The sequence below is a fragment of the Lissotriton helveticus genome, chromosome 2_1 (assembly GCF_964261635.1).
Source record: "Lissotriton helveticus chromosome 2_1, aLisHel1.1, whole genome shotgun sequence".
In the NCBI taxonomy this organism is placed as follows: Eukaryota; Metazoa; Chordata; class Amphibia; order Caudata; family Salamandridae; genus Lissotriton; species Lissotriton helveticus.
In genome coordinates this window covers 298,651,666-298,668,382 of record NC_136059.1, presented here as the reverse complement: position 1 = coordinate 298,668,382, position 16,717 = coordinate 298,651,666, and the positions used below count along the sequence as shown (strand labels likewise).

At 41.2% G+C, this 16,717-nt stretch overlaps 1 protein-coding gene across 1 annotated transcript in view; it reads left to right on the top strand.

The window, feature by feature from the left end:
• FECH (ferrochelatase) overlaps positions 1-10,753 on the top strand; it is a 271,577-nt gene extending 260,824 nt beyond the window's left edge. The window contains exon 11 of the mRNA XM_078674860.1: positions 9,507-10,753. Coding sequence (XP_078530986.1) covers positions 9,507-9,641 — 135 coding nt within the window. The 3' untranslated portion in view covers positions 9,642-10,753. The remainder of the gene's footprint in view (positions 1-9,506) is intronic.
• The last annotated feature ends 5,964 nt before the right edge of the window (positions 10,754-16,717 follow it).

The window sequence follows — 16,717 nt, the reverse complement described above, 5'->3', positions numbered from 1 at the left end:
TTAATTTTAAAACATCTCCCCGTCATTACCTTAATATGTTCATTCCGTTTGTTTTCTTATCTGTAGATCGGCACTCGCAATATCATGCTGAATTCCATACATAGATATTAATAACCAGAAAAGCGAGGTAAATACATCCAATGTGCCACCCTACAAAAAGAACTAGGACCTAATATATATTTATATATATATATAATAATGACTTTTTTGCCGTTTATAATCTATCCTTAGCCCAGTGAAGATCTGATTAGACACTGCATAAACTACAAAACAGCTAGCAGCAGTATTGTTGATATCAAGCCTAATAATAAGGTAATAAACAAGTTGATAAACAGAAAAAGAATGTTTTATCAAATAAACATGCATGTAATCATACAAATATGTGATTCTAATTATTTCAGAAAATCCTAATCTTACGAAAGAGGTGGATAGAAAGCTTATTAGAGTATCCTATCCTGCAACTTAGTAAGTATCTCTTCAAATATTCAGCATTGTAAGTATCAATAATAGAAAACTTATTAGAGTATCCTATCCTGCAACTTAGTAAGTATCTCTCCAAATATTCAGCATTGTAAGTATCGATAAGAATGCAATATGATACTCATATCTCATCTATTCTAAAAACAATAGTAGTGCACCATTGACTGCATAAATATGAATTGTCCTTTGTTCATCCAGCTGCTATTCCCAATTAAATTGACGATGATTAGAAACCTTGAGCAATGAAACGTTTTCCATGTTTGAAAAAGGGAAGTATCTAACTGTCTTTTTTTCTGCTTGTAAATATGAGAGGTGTTGACATTTGATATATTGCTTTTTATCCAATAGAATTTTTCTTTTGACTAAACTGTCGGTTATAATGAGTTTTTAAATAGTTTTTGTTATATTCACAGATTTAACGTGGCTACTCTTGAAGAAGGCGCTGGTCGCCGAAACGCGCGTCGAGATAATACTGTGTCACTTGGATGTCTTTATATTAAATCCTTTTTCTTTATAACTATAAATTTATGAATTTTATTGTCGTTATTGCATTTTGCTTTTGTGAATTGTATGCTGTTTTAATGTATATTTTTAACTCTGTTTGTTAATTCCACAGAACCAATAATATATATTATAATTTACAAGCTTATTGTTAATGGCCTAGGTTGTTATTTTCACATGTTATGTCCCTGACCTAGGAATTATCTGCAATTGGTCAATCAGGGGGTCCTTGTTGTTCTCATTCATAGCACATTTTCTCTCCATTCTCACTTTACTGCACGGTACATCATGTTGTGACACTTTGCAGCGTATAAACACCCACCTTCACAGGCTGAGATGAATGGACACCATTGATTTGATTTAATATTTGAGTGCATCATTCACCCTCCATCATGTTCGCGTTTAAATTCATGTGCGGGATCGGTCATAATTCTCACATCAATAAAACAGCCAGGTTATCAGGCTCTTTCTGAATGTTTAATGACTAGTGAGGTAAACCGAATGAATGTGGAGATCCTTCCACTATTTAGGGCCCAAGACACTCGCGGCTTAGTGACTTCAACAGGCATGGTAAGGCAGGGAGTTGCTCGAATGTAAATTTACCATGAAAAAACAAAAGACAGATGTTTGGCAAAACAGGAACAGTTGGTTTAATAAAACTCTTCGACCGGGAGAACAGTTACAGGGTTGGGGTCCGAGGACTGTCTCAAAGTGCAATTGATTTGAGTGCCATTATGTATATTTCTTGGAGCATCATAAAACAATTCAGAGATCCTTTTTAGGAAGAGGAATGTGGGCCTAGTCATGGAGTCATAAATGAGTCCCAACTGATAACAAATCCAGGTGGGTCTCGACCTTGCGTGGACACAATGAGGGCCCAGTGTCCAGAAGTCCGGCATGAGGAGCACGTGATCACTGCGTTTGCTGTGTCCTGATTGACTGAGTGTTTGGAACTTCATGTGGCATCTAACTTTGTGGTGTTTTTGAATGCGCGCACACCTCTGGCCATGTCTGCTATATTCAGGCCAATCTCCCCGGACCATTGTGATGTCGTTGCCTATCTGTGGGACTGATATGGGTTTTTCCTGTTTGCGTGTTTGATCTACTGGCTACGTGCCACCACACCTGTGATCTGTCAATCAGTTGCCTCAGGCCTAGTTCACAGGACCTGCCTGACCACGTATTTCTGACTCTGGGTTGATGGAGAGGTCATATAAGGTAATTTCGACAACTGTAATGCGATCTTGTTTTTATATACGCATACATTATTGAGTACATCTACTTTTCCAATATTTACAAGGGAAGTAATGCACCTAAGGATAGTGAACAAGAAGGATGATGGGTCTCAAAACATTCTTCAAGCAGGAGAGTTCTGAGCCATTGTAACCTTGATGCATCAGGCACAGGACTTTGAGAGATGCACTGACATACCAGTAGGGACTTAATGTGGATGTGCGGCTGAAGGACTGGAATCTTTAAGATCCAGCAGTGCCAGGGAACAACACCTGAAACCTTCGTAGGATACCTGTTCGGCGCACAAGTGACAGAGACACGGGACACTTCCTTCGGCGTCAAAGATCAGCGTTTATTACTGCAGGGATGCAAAAGTCATAGGAAGTACAACAGAGTGTAGGTTCCAAGAGCCTGCTTCAAATTGTAAATGTGGATCGCTCCTTTTATACACGTTTTCAGCATTCAATAACGTAACGAACAAAAGGTTACCAATCAGTTCCCACAATAAACTTAAAAGGGCTTCATTCATGGTGTCGGAAACCCGGAACATAATCACAGTAACATGTGTCGGTTCCCAACTGTAAAAGCACATTATCCTGCTGTTATGCACATTCCACTCTGGTTGTAAAAGGACGAGAGCAAGAGACAGGAACAGGTGCAAGGAAGTCAGACAGAAGGAGAAGGAGTGTGGAGGTAATATCGGAAGCGCAATCCCAGGATCAAAGGATTCGAGCCGAGCGCATGCAAGGCTGAAACAATAGGCCAACGTGGGAAGATTACCCAGCTGCGGAGCCATCTGTCTCTGCCGTGTCATCCCCCAGTCTTGGGAATCACAGGGTCATGAGGCGGACATTTGCCTGTTCGCTGACTACGTGAGGGCAAGAAACAAAATGGATGCCGTATCTAAAATGGAACCCGAGGGTAAAAACGAAGAAACCTGTAAATAAGACGAACCCTTCTAAGTAGCGTATCAAAAATGCGTACACCTATTAATCTCGTAATTTACGGTTCATAGATACCACCCTCGCTAGCATCGTAACGGAGCTCATTGCTCCTCAGACGCTCCTTTTGCCCTCATGTAGGCAAGCACTAGTCGGAATCATAATCAATTTCGATATTCATCAGATCATTCAAGTGTTGCTGGAACATCATCTTATTCATCAATGTCTCGCCGGTAACAGATGGCCTTCTTATACACGTTGTAGCACAAAGGCCACATTAGGCAGGACCACACTGCACACAGAGACAACACGTGAACAGAAATGTCACAACAACCCCTATAATCATCAGAATTTTCCAACCCCAAGTTGACATCAGACCCCAAAACCATCCTAGAAGCGTCCAATCTCCCTCGTCCACGTGTATGGACTCTGAGATTTTATGCAACTTCGAGATGGCTTGGTAAACCGTTGGAGCGTTATCAGGTATGAAAATGCAGCAGCTCGAATGGATGACCTTACACACACCACCTCTGTCTGCTAGTACTACATCTAGAACCATACGGTTCTGTAGCGTCATAAGCCTATCCGCTTGAAGCTCTGCTGTCAGATTACCAAGGGCGCTTGCAGTTATGTTAGCGGTTGCTTCCACTACACGAGTTAACTGTCTCAGATTCCTGCTATTGACCATAGGGCCCCAAAACGGTAGGAAACCCTTAAAGAAATCTCCTGGTCCTTGACCGGCAGTATCTTCTTTACTAATGACACCTCTCACAACTCTGGTTTTGTGATAATCTGAGGCAACAGTGAAAGTTGGAGGCAAAAGATTCGCGATATAGCAGGTACCCGAGAAGTCATGAGGTAACCACGTATATGCGCGATCATAACATACAAAATAGGTACCCTTGGCAGTAAGAAAGACAGGGGACGAGAGCATTGGTAAAACGTAAGTATCAACACAAGCACTCTTCCCAAGCTGAGCTCTCGGATTTCGACCAAGACCTTGCAGACAGAAATGACCGAGATGAGGTACGATCCAGATTGGAGATGAGCTTTTAAACTGCCTATCATTCACTGATGTACTATACTCGACCTCACTCAGATCCTTATAAGCTCGCACCTCTTCCTCTGGGATAAGTGTTGCGTCAAAAATATCTCTATTTAAATCTGCAATTGCTATTGCCAAGGACTTGTGGTACGGGCCAGGACCAAGGTTTGCGGAGCGAGGCTCTCGATGGGGGTAGGAGTCTAGTGCACTACGGAACATGGTCTGGAATGCTCAAGCTGACCCTTGGGGGCTATAAGGAAGAACAAAATACGGGATACCCTTATCCATGGTATGTGGCATTAACCCACATACCCAACAATTGGTAGTGTTCATCACCAACTGATGCTGATGTAGAAGTTGAACAAAAGAATTGTTCATAAATTCCGCACGTCTGACCTGTTCATGTTGGGGCAGAAGATGAAAGGAATGTGGAGACATAGTGGAAACAGAATTTAAATCAAGAGAAGGAGGAGTAGGTAAAGTAGAAGGCAGCAATGATTGAAAACCAAAATATACTCCACCCACCAGCAACATAGAAACAGTTAGGAACAACATAAAAACCTGTAACAAAAAACATTTTTTCCGAAATGTCTTGTGCAGTTTGGATCTTTGCGCCACCATTTTCTCAATTTCCAACAGCTTAGAAGACTCCATCTTCTAAAAAAACGTCCGTGACGTTCTTGACGCACTTCGTTCTGAGTAGCGATTATCAATCCCCAGGAGTTCCCAGAAATCGAAAAAAGTAATCGACCTAGTGTCAGATACCTGCTAAACAGGAGGAAGTACCCGCACGGCCCTACGGTTAACCCAGATGAAAAGGTTTTTAATCAAGAGTTCATTGAGTTCAATATACGCCTCCTAGCTGTAAGGAAAAAGGTACACAATATATATATATATATATATACACGTCCACAATTTTTATGGCAACAATAGAGTTCATGTAAATTCGAAAAAATAAAAAAATAATGTATTAGTCTGTTAGCGCGGTCGAAGGAAGTATCGACTTCTTCCGGGGCGAGTCTGGTCTTCAAACAGTGGATCAGACGGCAAAGGAGTGTTCGATTGTCCACGCAATTGTTCAGAACTTGAATTCTACAATGTTGCTGAAAGAGGGTTAACTTCGGATGGTTCAACAGGGGTGTCGGGTCTTACTGTGTTATTTCCTACTAGCTGTGCGTCACTAAACGGCACGTAATTTAGAGGGACGTAAGTTTCAGACGAGCCGAATCCTTTTCTGATCCAACTATCTGCTGGCAATGGGAGCGGAATTTTCTTGGTGTGGGTGGCATGCACCCAGTGTTTTCTCCCTTCCAGCCGAACCGCAGTCCTCGTTGCCAGCAACACCTGGTAAGGTCCCACGAACCTTGGCTCAAGATTTCGTTTTCGTCCAAAGTTGCGGGTAAGAACCCAATCACCTGGTTGGAGCCGATGACCAGGACCCTCTGTTTGTGTCGGTAGAGCCTCAAAGACCTGTTGATGAATCAAACTCAATTTAGCAGTCAGATCATAGAGATAGTCAATTAACATTGGATATTCAAGTCTGTCAAATTCTTTAGGCCTCGGAACTCCCCAAATGTTCGCAGGACGGCCGAACACAATCTCATATGGGCTGAGCCCTACTCGAGAGTGCACAGTCGCTCTGGTCGATAGGAGAGCTAAAGGCAAAGCGTCGGGCCATGATAGACCAGTCGTTGCCTGGATTTTGGCAAGTTTCAGTTTCAGAGTGCCATTATATCTTTCCACTAAACCCGCAGACTGAGGATGATTAGCACTATGAAATTTCTGATTTATGCCAAGACCACGACATACACTCTTCATTACACTTCCCACAAACTCACTTCCGTTATCTGACCATACAATCCGTGGCATTCCATACCTGGGGAAATACTCTTTGAGTAGGACCTTTGCTGTGGACAGGGCAGTATTATCCTTTAGGGGGTAAGCCTCAATCCATCTGGAGAACGCACAAACTACAACCAAGACGAACTTTAAATTATTGCATCTCTCCATGTGGATAAAGTCTAACTGAATAATTTCAAAGGTACATGTGGGAGGAGCAAAATGACCACGTGGAGTGGGGGTGCCCTTGCCAGGATTATACATCAAACATACCATGCAATTCTTAACCACTCTCTCCGCACATTTAATAATTTCATCATTCTTCCATACGGGCGACAGCAATTTACATATGCCTTTTGTATTAATGTGTGATGTACCATGAGCCATAGTAACAACAGCAAGCATGTATGCATCTGGTAACATCCATCTCTGTTTTTCCGACAAATCAACCCAACATCCATTCTCGTCTAACTTTCCCGTACTTTCTTTCCACTGAGTCTTTTCCATCTCAGTAGCTTCATCCTGTATCTTCTTCACACTCTCAACTGTGTCCTCACACATACTAGTCTCCGCTGGCCATCTTACTGAATTCGCAACGTACATTCGATTTGTCAGATCTCTGGCCGTCTCCTTCGCAATCTCATCCGCAAACGCATTCCCGCGGCCAACATCATCCGTCACCTTCCGATGCGCACTACATTTGATTATTGCCACCTCTTTAGGCAATGTAAGTGCGTCCAAAAGGTCATTCACAAGCTGTCCGTGCTGAATCTTTGTACCATGCGACGTCAAAAATCCTCTTTCTCTCCACAATCGACCAAAACTATGCGCCACACCAAAAGCATACTGGCTGTCTGTAAACACATTCACCCGCTTCCCTCTGGATAACACACACGCTCTCGTCAAGGCGATCAACTCAGCCGCTTGGGCCGAATTCTGACTCAATCTCGCAGATTCCACAACCGTACTCAATGTTACTACAGCATACGCAGTCGTCACATCACCATTTGGTAACTTAAAACATGAACCATCCACATACAAAGTACCATTGGGATCTACCAATGGAGTGTTTTTCAGGTCAATACGACCCTTCGTCTCCTCTTCAGTTCTCAAATAGCAATCATGTGGTGTTACATCACTTAATTCCATTTCGATCGGCAACAACGTTGCTGGATTCAACACATTACACCGTTTTATCCGTATGTGACTTGCCAATAACGTCAACTCATATCCAGACAACCTTGCGCTCTTCAAATGTTGAGTTTTCGTTCGGTTCAAGAGAGTGTCGACTGCATGCGGGACCATCACCGTGAGCATATTATCCATGACCAGACCTGCGGACTGTCGAATGGACGCCGCAGCTGCCGCGGTTGCTCTCAAACAACTCGGCAAGGCTCTAGCTACTGGGTCTAAGGTCGAAGAAAGATATGCGCATGGACGCTGTTTGTCGCCAAATTGTTGTGTCAGAACACTCAACGCACAACCGTCCCTCTCGTGAACATAGAGTGTGAACGGCTTATTGTAATCAGGAGTACCCAACACAGGAGCCGAACACAACGCATCACGCAATTCAGAAAAACTTTTCTGACACTCTTCAGTCCATGGCAAAGGAGATGAAACATCCTTGCACGTAAGGGCTATCAATGGTTTCGCCGACAATGAAAAATTTGGAATCCATTGTCTGCAGTATGACGTAATACCTAGAAAGGCACGTACATCTCTCTGAGTCTTTGGCACAGTCATTCGAGCAATCGCTGCAATTCTCTCTGGGGTCAACCTTCTCCCATCCTTTGACAGTAAGTGACCTAAGTAGGTTACTTCTTGACAACAATATTGTAGCTTAGAAGGTGACACCTTGTGATGTAAGTCACATAGGTGCTGCAACAATGATACTGTAGCGGTTCTGCAAATAGCCTCTGTATCAGCTGCCACTAATAGGTCGTCAACGTATTGAACTAAGGCTGCGCCTGTCGGCAACACAAATGCATCAAGCTGACTTTTAAGTGCTTGGCTATAGATCGATGGACTTTCACAGTAGCCCTGAGGTGCGCGTTTAAATCTAAAACTGCGACCACCCAGTGAAAATCCGAATAGGTCTCTGCTTTCCTCAGCGATCGGAATACTAAAGAAAGCATTCTTTAGATCGATTACCGTGAACCAGGAGGCAGAAGCCGGAATCAGGGTCAACAAAGCTGTGATGTCAGGCACCACAGGAAACTGGGGAATCACGATTTTATTCACTTCTCGTAAATCAATTACAAAGCGGTACACAGGAGGTTTAGTTGGATCTGTGCGTTTCAAAATCGGTAACACAGGACTATTACACACATTGCCTCGAGTTTCTTCAATGACATCCTTTTCGATCAGGTCATAAATGATCGCTAATACACGGCCCTCATAGGGGGAGGATTGAGAATATAGTTACTAGCCACTCACATGGGTGTGCATAGCCATAGATGCCTAGGGGTATGGCATGACACTCAATATAATTGACCTGTGAACTCAAACTGTTATATTTTGATATGTTTAAAAGTTGATGGAACAGTACATCCTACAATTATTTACTACAGTGCATTCAATATTCATACAAGTATAAACAGAAATCAATGGTCCAGCAGCCCGGTGTGTCTGGGTGGCAGGTGGCCTTGTGAGTGCTGTTGCTACTGCGGGAAAGGAGCTTGCAGGATCTGCATGGCATTAAAGTGGAAAGAATGGAATTTGAAGGCATGGTGAAGGGGACATAGCAGGAGCAAGCTCCTGGTGTAGCTGCACTGTATACCATTGTCTATGCAGTACTGTTTGCTGACGTGGATTAATGCACTTGCAATGCCATGATTAGCTGTGACATTTATTATACATCCGGGTTCTCCAGAATCGGTCCTGGAGGGCCGGTTCCATGCCAGATTTTTAGCATATCCCCATTTAGATCAATGTAGTTATCTTACAAATCTGGCATGGATCTGGCCCTTCAGGACCGACTTTGGAGAACCCTGCTATACATTGCAAAGGGTGCCATTGCAGAGTTCTCAAGTTTCCCAGGTCTTCGTGTGAGTAACTCATCCAGTCCAGGTTTTTGAGTTTCATGCTAATATTTGTAGTCCTGAATATAGAATGGTGCACAGGCCTACTGGTATTTTAATGTAGATGCAATACAAGGACTCGAAAACTTGAGAGCTCAGCCCTTAATTGTTAAATCAAAGTCGAGGACTGGGAGCCGGGCATGCTGTTCTGCTGACACTGCACCGTCTGGCTTTTCTACTTCACTGAAATCATGCCTGTGTTAGTGCATATCTTGGGCCCACCTTTTACATATGTAGTTGTTGAGCAGCAGGAAAACCGAATTGTTCTGTGGTGTGCCATCGAAAAGGGGATAGCCTTCAAAGATAACATTGTACAGAAAGTAATGTGTGTAAATGCTCGGTTATATTCAAGAATGTAATTTAAATATGTATCTCTTTGTTTTTTAGGCACTGGCAGACTTGGCCTATTCCCACATCAAATCAAACGAAGTATGTTCCAAACAATTAACCCTACGGTGCCCACTTTGTGTGAATCCTGTCTGCGGAGAGGCCAAGTCCTTCTTCTCAAGTCAAGAACTGTGACATTAAACAAGAACTGTGACATTAAACATCTAAGTGCTAACGGCACAGGAAGATCTCCTGAGAGTTCAGCGCCCAAAGCACCTGAAATGTCGCTCCATATTTTTCCTTAGAATCTAAGACAAGTTGTTTTTTGGTTTGTTTTTTTGTACTCCTGCTTCCTTCCAGTCTCCTCCAATGACCACAACTATGTCACCGGAGAGGTTATGTTCTGTACATTAGAGTCCGATATTAACCACTAGAAAAACGTGCCATTAAAATGCCCCTGGTGGACTTTTTCATGAACTTATGTCACATCAGAAAAGTATATATTTCAGCCTTCCATGTAAATGATCAAATTAAAGTTCATGTGCAACGTTTTTAGATGCAATAAGATGTTTACATCTTGAGTTATTACAACTGGGTGCCTTCTGCCCTGTGCCCTAAAACCTCTGGTTTGCTCTCGCATTGGCCAGCAAAGGCTATTTGTAGAAGAAATACTTGAAGGCTGCATGCATACTCAGAGACATGCGCTACCAGGTAACTATGCATTGACTCTTCATGTTTTACAAATGTTAGAATATGTTGTATTCGCGCAGTATTCATGTACTGTTAATGTGCAAACGTGTCTTTCAGTTTTATATTATTAAAGTATAAGCACACTTAGATTCTGTGAACAAACTGTTTTCAAAGTAGTGTAGACTTGGAATTATTTAAAGTACCGATTCAGACTGCTTTGAATACAGTGTGTCCGCGTTGTTCAGAGTAGGCCTCATCCATAATGCTTTACAGCGGGTCCGTCCTGTCATCTTTGGTGACATTTTCAATGGTACTTGAAGTCCCAAGAGGAATAAAGTGCAAGAGAACATCGATTTACACGTTATTGATAGAAATAATGATGTATCCAGGACCTCCGGGGTTCAGTGTTGAAACCTACCTAAGTAAACAGGTTGCAGTCACAGAACAGCGTCTTCCGCCTAAAAGTTAAATTTTACTCTTGTGGAATCTGTTAAAGTCTATTTGGATTCAGTTTTTGTTGGTGGTGGACGCTGAAATATCACAATGAAGATGTATCTCTGCAAGTGCCCCCGACGTAAACTGGACTTGAAAATAAAATCTCATAAGAATGTGTTTAAGGAGCGGTCAGTTCTTCCTAAACCTTTGTCATTCTTCTACCTTTTCCAATTGCTGAAAAACAACATTACCAACCCCAGAGTAAATGATTAAATTTGAAATGTGGCAGTTTAACCGCGGCGGAACGGGTGATTTATGGCGTGGGCGTGGTTCGGACGGCCCCCAGCCGTCCTCCGCACACGCCGTCCGACGCATGCAAGGGGCTAAAATATATATTCATAAATGCTAGAAAGCCATACCACTTCATGTTGGAGCTGATGGCATTCCATCTAGCTCTCAAGTCTTTGATGACTTCTGTCCCATCAGAGACAGTCTTGGTTCAAATAGGCTACACAACCACCATGTCTATCTGAGCTCATAGAGAGGAACAAGTGTTTGAAGACAGGCCAGGAAGTCTGAGCGGTGCATAACCCTGGATATAACCATACAAGTGTTGCTGTCAAAGAGTTTTGGGTGGCCTAGGAGGTTTCTTTTGATTTTCCTTGTTCAGATGGATTCCTCTTGGCCTCGAAACCATTAGTGATTCATTGTAAACTCATAGAGCTGAGAAAACAGGCAAGCAACTTACTACAAGTAGCACAAAATGTTTTGTGTCCAGAACCGAAAGTTAATGGGAATGTGGAAAGATCCAATTTCCAGTCAATTTGATGAAAGATAAATTGCTTTATTGGAGAATAAAGGTAGATAACTTCAGCACAGCTTCACAGCTCACAGACTAACTCCTATAATCAAAAGCTAACATTCCATCCTAGCAACACGACTAACATTCTAATGATGACATGCAGAAGTATCAACTCTACACATCTCCTTACTTAATATATATTAATCAAAAATGTATACATTTTTACATATAAAAATATAACTTAAATGGATATAATAAAATTTCCATCTTTACATTCCAAAAATATAAATTTTTAGAAACGTGTACTTGAGCACGACATTTACATATGTTTCCAGTACTCCAGGCTGATCCATCAGAAAGAATAACAACATTTCTTTTTACAGACTTCACTTGTATCGGTGCAGAAATTTGCTATCACCCTTTATAGTTACACCACCACGTTTTACGATCACCCAGTCACCAATTCCAAATTCAATTTCTTTCACACCCTTCTTTCCATTATAATACTTAGCAGTCTCAGTTTGCATTTTTAAATACTTTATCTTCGACCACACTTCTGTCAACCCACACACAATCTTTCACTTTCACCAACCAGGAACCTCTTTGACACCAGGTTCACGTCCTTTCAAAGATATAAATGGAGAAACTCCTGTTATCGAACGCGGTGGAATTCTCTAAGACCACACCAATTTTTTTCAATTCTTCACGCCATGATAATCCATTAGCTAGGGACAACTGCATATTGTCCATAATTAGTCGGTTAATTCGTTCCACCAAACCATTGGCTTGTGGCCTAAACAAAGCAACTCTATCATGAATAATCACAAATTTAGAAGGAAATTCCTGCATTTCTCCTGACACCAGCTGAACACCATTATCTGACACCAGTGTCTTAGGTATCCCTTCATTCATAAACACTCTTAACATAAAATTAACAACCTTTTGAGTATTTATAAATTCTGTGCTCTCTACTACACACCACTTGGAATGGTAGTCAACAATGACCATCAAAAACCGACTGCGAGAACCAAGCTTAGCAATTGACCCTAGAAAGTCAATTGCCACTCTTTCCCATGGACGTTTAGGAAAAGATGTACGCACCAGTGGAGGTTGCCTTATAACTTTTGTTTTATCTGCTTGAGCACAAGCATAACATTCTCTTACTGCATCTTCAATCTCTCTATCCATTTCAGGCCACCAATACGACTGTCGAACCCTTCTCTTAATCATGTTTCTGCCTTAGTGTCCCTCATGAGCAATATTTATAATTTTCCCTCTCAAACCTACTGATGGTACAAATTGATATCTTCTCAACAAGTTTCCTTCACATACACTCAATTCAGCCTCAACATGGTAGAAACGTCTGAGTTTAACATCTTCAATATTGTTTTGATGCCACCCATGAGAAACACAAGTAATCACTTCTTGCAGAAGTTCATCATTTGACATTACGCTTGTTCATTCTTCCTTGCTAAAAGCATGTTCAACTCTTTTAACATCATGTACTACATCAATCATGTCATCCATAATATTTTCCACATCCTCAATTGGCATCCTTGATAGATAGTCCGCTACCACATTCTTGAGACCCTTAACATATGCAACAACAAAATTGAAATCGAGAACAGATCAAATCCATCTTGAAATTCTAGGGGTAACATTTCCTTCTAACCCTGTACCTCCTTTGAAAAGATGAACTAACGGCTTATGATCAGTTCGCACATTAAAAGGAAGACCCCATACAAAGTACTTAAACTGCTTGATCCCCCAACAACACGCTAAGGCTTCCCTCTCTATTACAGAATATGATTATTCTGCATCTCGTAATCTTCTGTAAGCAAATCCAATGATCTTTTCCATTGCTCAACTGAGTCAAAACTGCTCCAATCCCTACTGCACTTGCATCAGTTTGAACACATTTTAACAAATGTTCTATCCTTAACGTTAAAATGGCCAAGAGTAGGAGCACTAATGATCCTGTTTTTTATATTGTTGAATGCCTTATCACAACCACCATTCCAAGAAAAGATAAATCCTTTCTTCATCTGCCACTTCAATGGTTCAACAATTTCTGTAAAACCTTTGACAAATTTTGAGCAATATTCCGCAAGTCCTAAGAATGACTTAAGTTTATCCTTATTTTTTGTGATGGAAGAGTCTCTGACTGCAGCAATGATACATTTCTTACGCTTAATACCATCTTTGCAAATTTCATGTCCAAGATATGTTAAAATCTCCTTTTTCAACTGACATTTCTCTTTCTTTATAGTCAATCTATTGTCATCCATCCTTTTCAACACCTCATTCAGAATCGTATCATGGTGCACATTATCTTTCCCCACAATCAAGACATCATCCTGAAAGCATAAAACATCATTCATGTCTCCAAAAATCTTTTCCATGACTCTGAAATACTGCAGAGACAGATGCTAAACCAAAAGGCATCCTACAATATCTAAATGCCCCTAACTGCGTAACAAAAGAGGTCAGATGTCTCGACCCACTTTCCAAATCTATCTGATGATACGCTGAAGACATGTCTATTACACTGAAAACAGTACCACCTCCCATAGCTGTAAGCATTTCAGAAATATTTGGCAAAGGTTGCCTATCCACCCAAATATTCCTGTTTAAATCGCGCAAGTCCACACACAAACTAATTTTGTTCCCATCTTTTCGCGCTACGACAATCGGAGCCAACAATTCAGAGGCCTCAATTGGTTCAATAATTCCTTGAGCGAGAAGCATTTTGAGTTCACATTGCAATGACGCTCTCATTAGATGGGGAACATTTCTAACCTTGTGTACCACTGGAACAGCATTTTTCTTTAAAATTATTTTGTGCGAGAAGTCCTTCAATTTTCCTAGATCATCAGAGAATACTCGAGAACTTCTCAAATAAGTCATTTTGATAGACAGAATTAACATAATGCACAGCAGTAGACATAGCAGGTTCTTCAGCATTAGGGTTAAGGATAATATTTAAATCTTTTTGATGACGCCAACCCAACAAATTTGAACCCTGTTTAGTCATACACTCTTCCATAAACTTTCTTTCCTTTAAAAGATATTATCCATTTGAGTGCAATTATGTCAATGGTGTTTTCCCCCCACACCTGACAGCTCTGTCAGGCTTACTCCATGAGTCAGCATCAGATTTGTCTTTCCACACTTCACAATACATTTCCATGGATAACAAAGTGTAAAGACTGCCTGATTCTGGACAAGCGGCAACATATTGGTCATCTGACTGGTGGCCCGTGGAGCTAGGTCCTGTCCCCACCCCCAAGAGTTCTGTTAGGAACCTGGGAGTGCTCTTTGATCAGCAACTTACTTTTAAGGGATATGTAAATCAGGTTGCTGGTACCTGCTTCCGGGCTATTGGGATGTTGAGACGAGTCTTCCCCTACATACCAGACCATCACAGAAAAACGCTTGTGCAGGCTCTGGTCATCAGCAGGGTGGATTACTGCAATGGGTTGCTCCTCGGAGCTAACGAGGAGAAACTCAGTAAATTGCAAGTAATCCAAAACACAGCAGCAAGGATTGTCCTGAATGTTCCAGCAAGGACTCCTTCCAGTCCCCTGCTGGTGAGACTCCACTGGCTTCCAGTGAGGAAGCGAGTCCAATTCAAAACTCTATGCACTATTCATAAGAGTATGATAGAGGAGGGCCCTAAATACATGACCAAAATCTTTCAGTCTTACATCCCTGGGCGATTTCTGCGCTCCAGTCATCAGCAGCTCTTGCAGATACCAAGAGTAAAAAAGGCCAGACACGGCGGCCGTGCATTAGCTTATGCCGGACCAGCACTCTGAAATTCTTTGCCCCCAGAACTCAGATCAATTTTCAGTCATCTGAGTTTTCGGAAAACTTTAAAAACGTATTTGTATCCTGATAAATAATTGCCTCCCAGCTCCTGCACCCCTCTATTGGACACACTCTCGGAATTAGTACACTCTCGTGTTGCAGCAATAGCGCGGAGATACCCCTTCGGGGGTCTAGTCTGGCGCTTTATAAGAATATAAAATAAATAAATAAATAAATTCTACAAGCATATTAACATCATATGAATCTAATTTTTTGATGCAATGAGGTTTGGTTAATAATGAAGTGCTCTCCCTAACTACATCACAATCCAAAATTGAGTGATCGCAAAGCGATTCTAAATCATTACTGTACACCTGACCGTACTCAGAAGTGTCGTTGTAACCATCAATACATAACATAAGCTCTCGCATATCATCAGAAACATCACTCACTTCATGTACTTGGTTTGATTGAGTTTGTCCTGATTGGATTTTGGTTCTACACGTCTTAGCTAGATGTCCCCTTTTACCACAAATTCTACATAGTGCATTTCTCGCAGCACACTTAGGACTAGAAGCAATGTGACCAGGTGCCCCACAACGGTAACATTTAACAATTCTTGTGTCAAATTTTTACATATTATTATTACCAACAAATCCATCAGACTTGGCAGTATTTTTTATAGATTTAACTAACTTAGTTTTATCAATATAAGCTTGTATTTCACAACTGTTATTACTCTGATCTTTAGTTAATGGAACACTGCAAACTTCCATTTCTTTAATCCACATTTGGGTATGTTCTAACCCTTTAGCGATTTGAATTGCTTCCTCAAGAGACGGATCTTTAATAAGTAATTTCTCTTGTATTCTCTAATTGTTAGTGCACCTTACTATTTGATCTTGAATAAGAGAATCAGCTAAGTTTTCAAATTGGCATGTAAGTGATAAACCTCTCAGCGCAGCAACATAGGTGCCAATATCCTCATCAAGGACCACATTCACTTTAGTGGTATAACGCAATTCTAACATTTTCATTGACATCTCATATACATTAATAGGTTGACCATCCCCTGTTCCCAGAGAAATCTCAGGTAAATCTTCATACAATCGACGTCCCTCAACTCCAAGATGATGGAGTAATATGGCTGGCTTCCGTATGGGTCCATATTTATCTGCTCCTGTCGCTACAATATAAGTGAGAAATAATTTTTTCCAATCTTTTCTCAGAATTGCTAGATCACCAGGAGTAGGAAGAAAACTTGGAGGAGCAGACATCGATTGATCACCCATATTGATAAAAAAATATAATTACAATGAAAATATAGATCCAATACAACGTAGCTAGAAGGAAATGTCAGTTAATAAAATAACAAGTCAAAACAATAAGTTAATATAAAAAGATAAAATAATAGTTTAAAATAACAAACCAGAAAGTTGATCGACTTTATTCTTCTGAAATCACTGGTCCACTTATACTGCTTTTCAATTCCAAATGTTCCCAATTTGAAGGAAATAGCACTTCTTCCAGGACT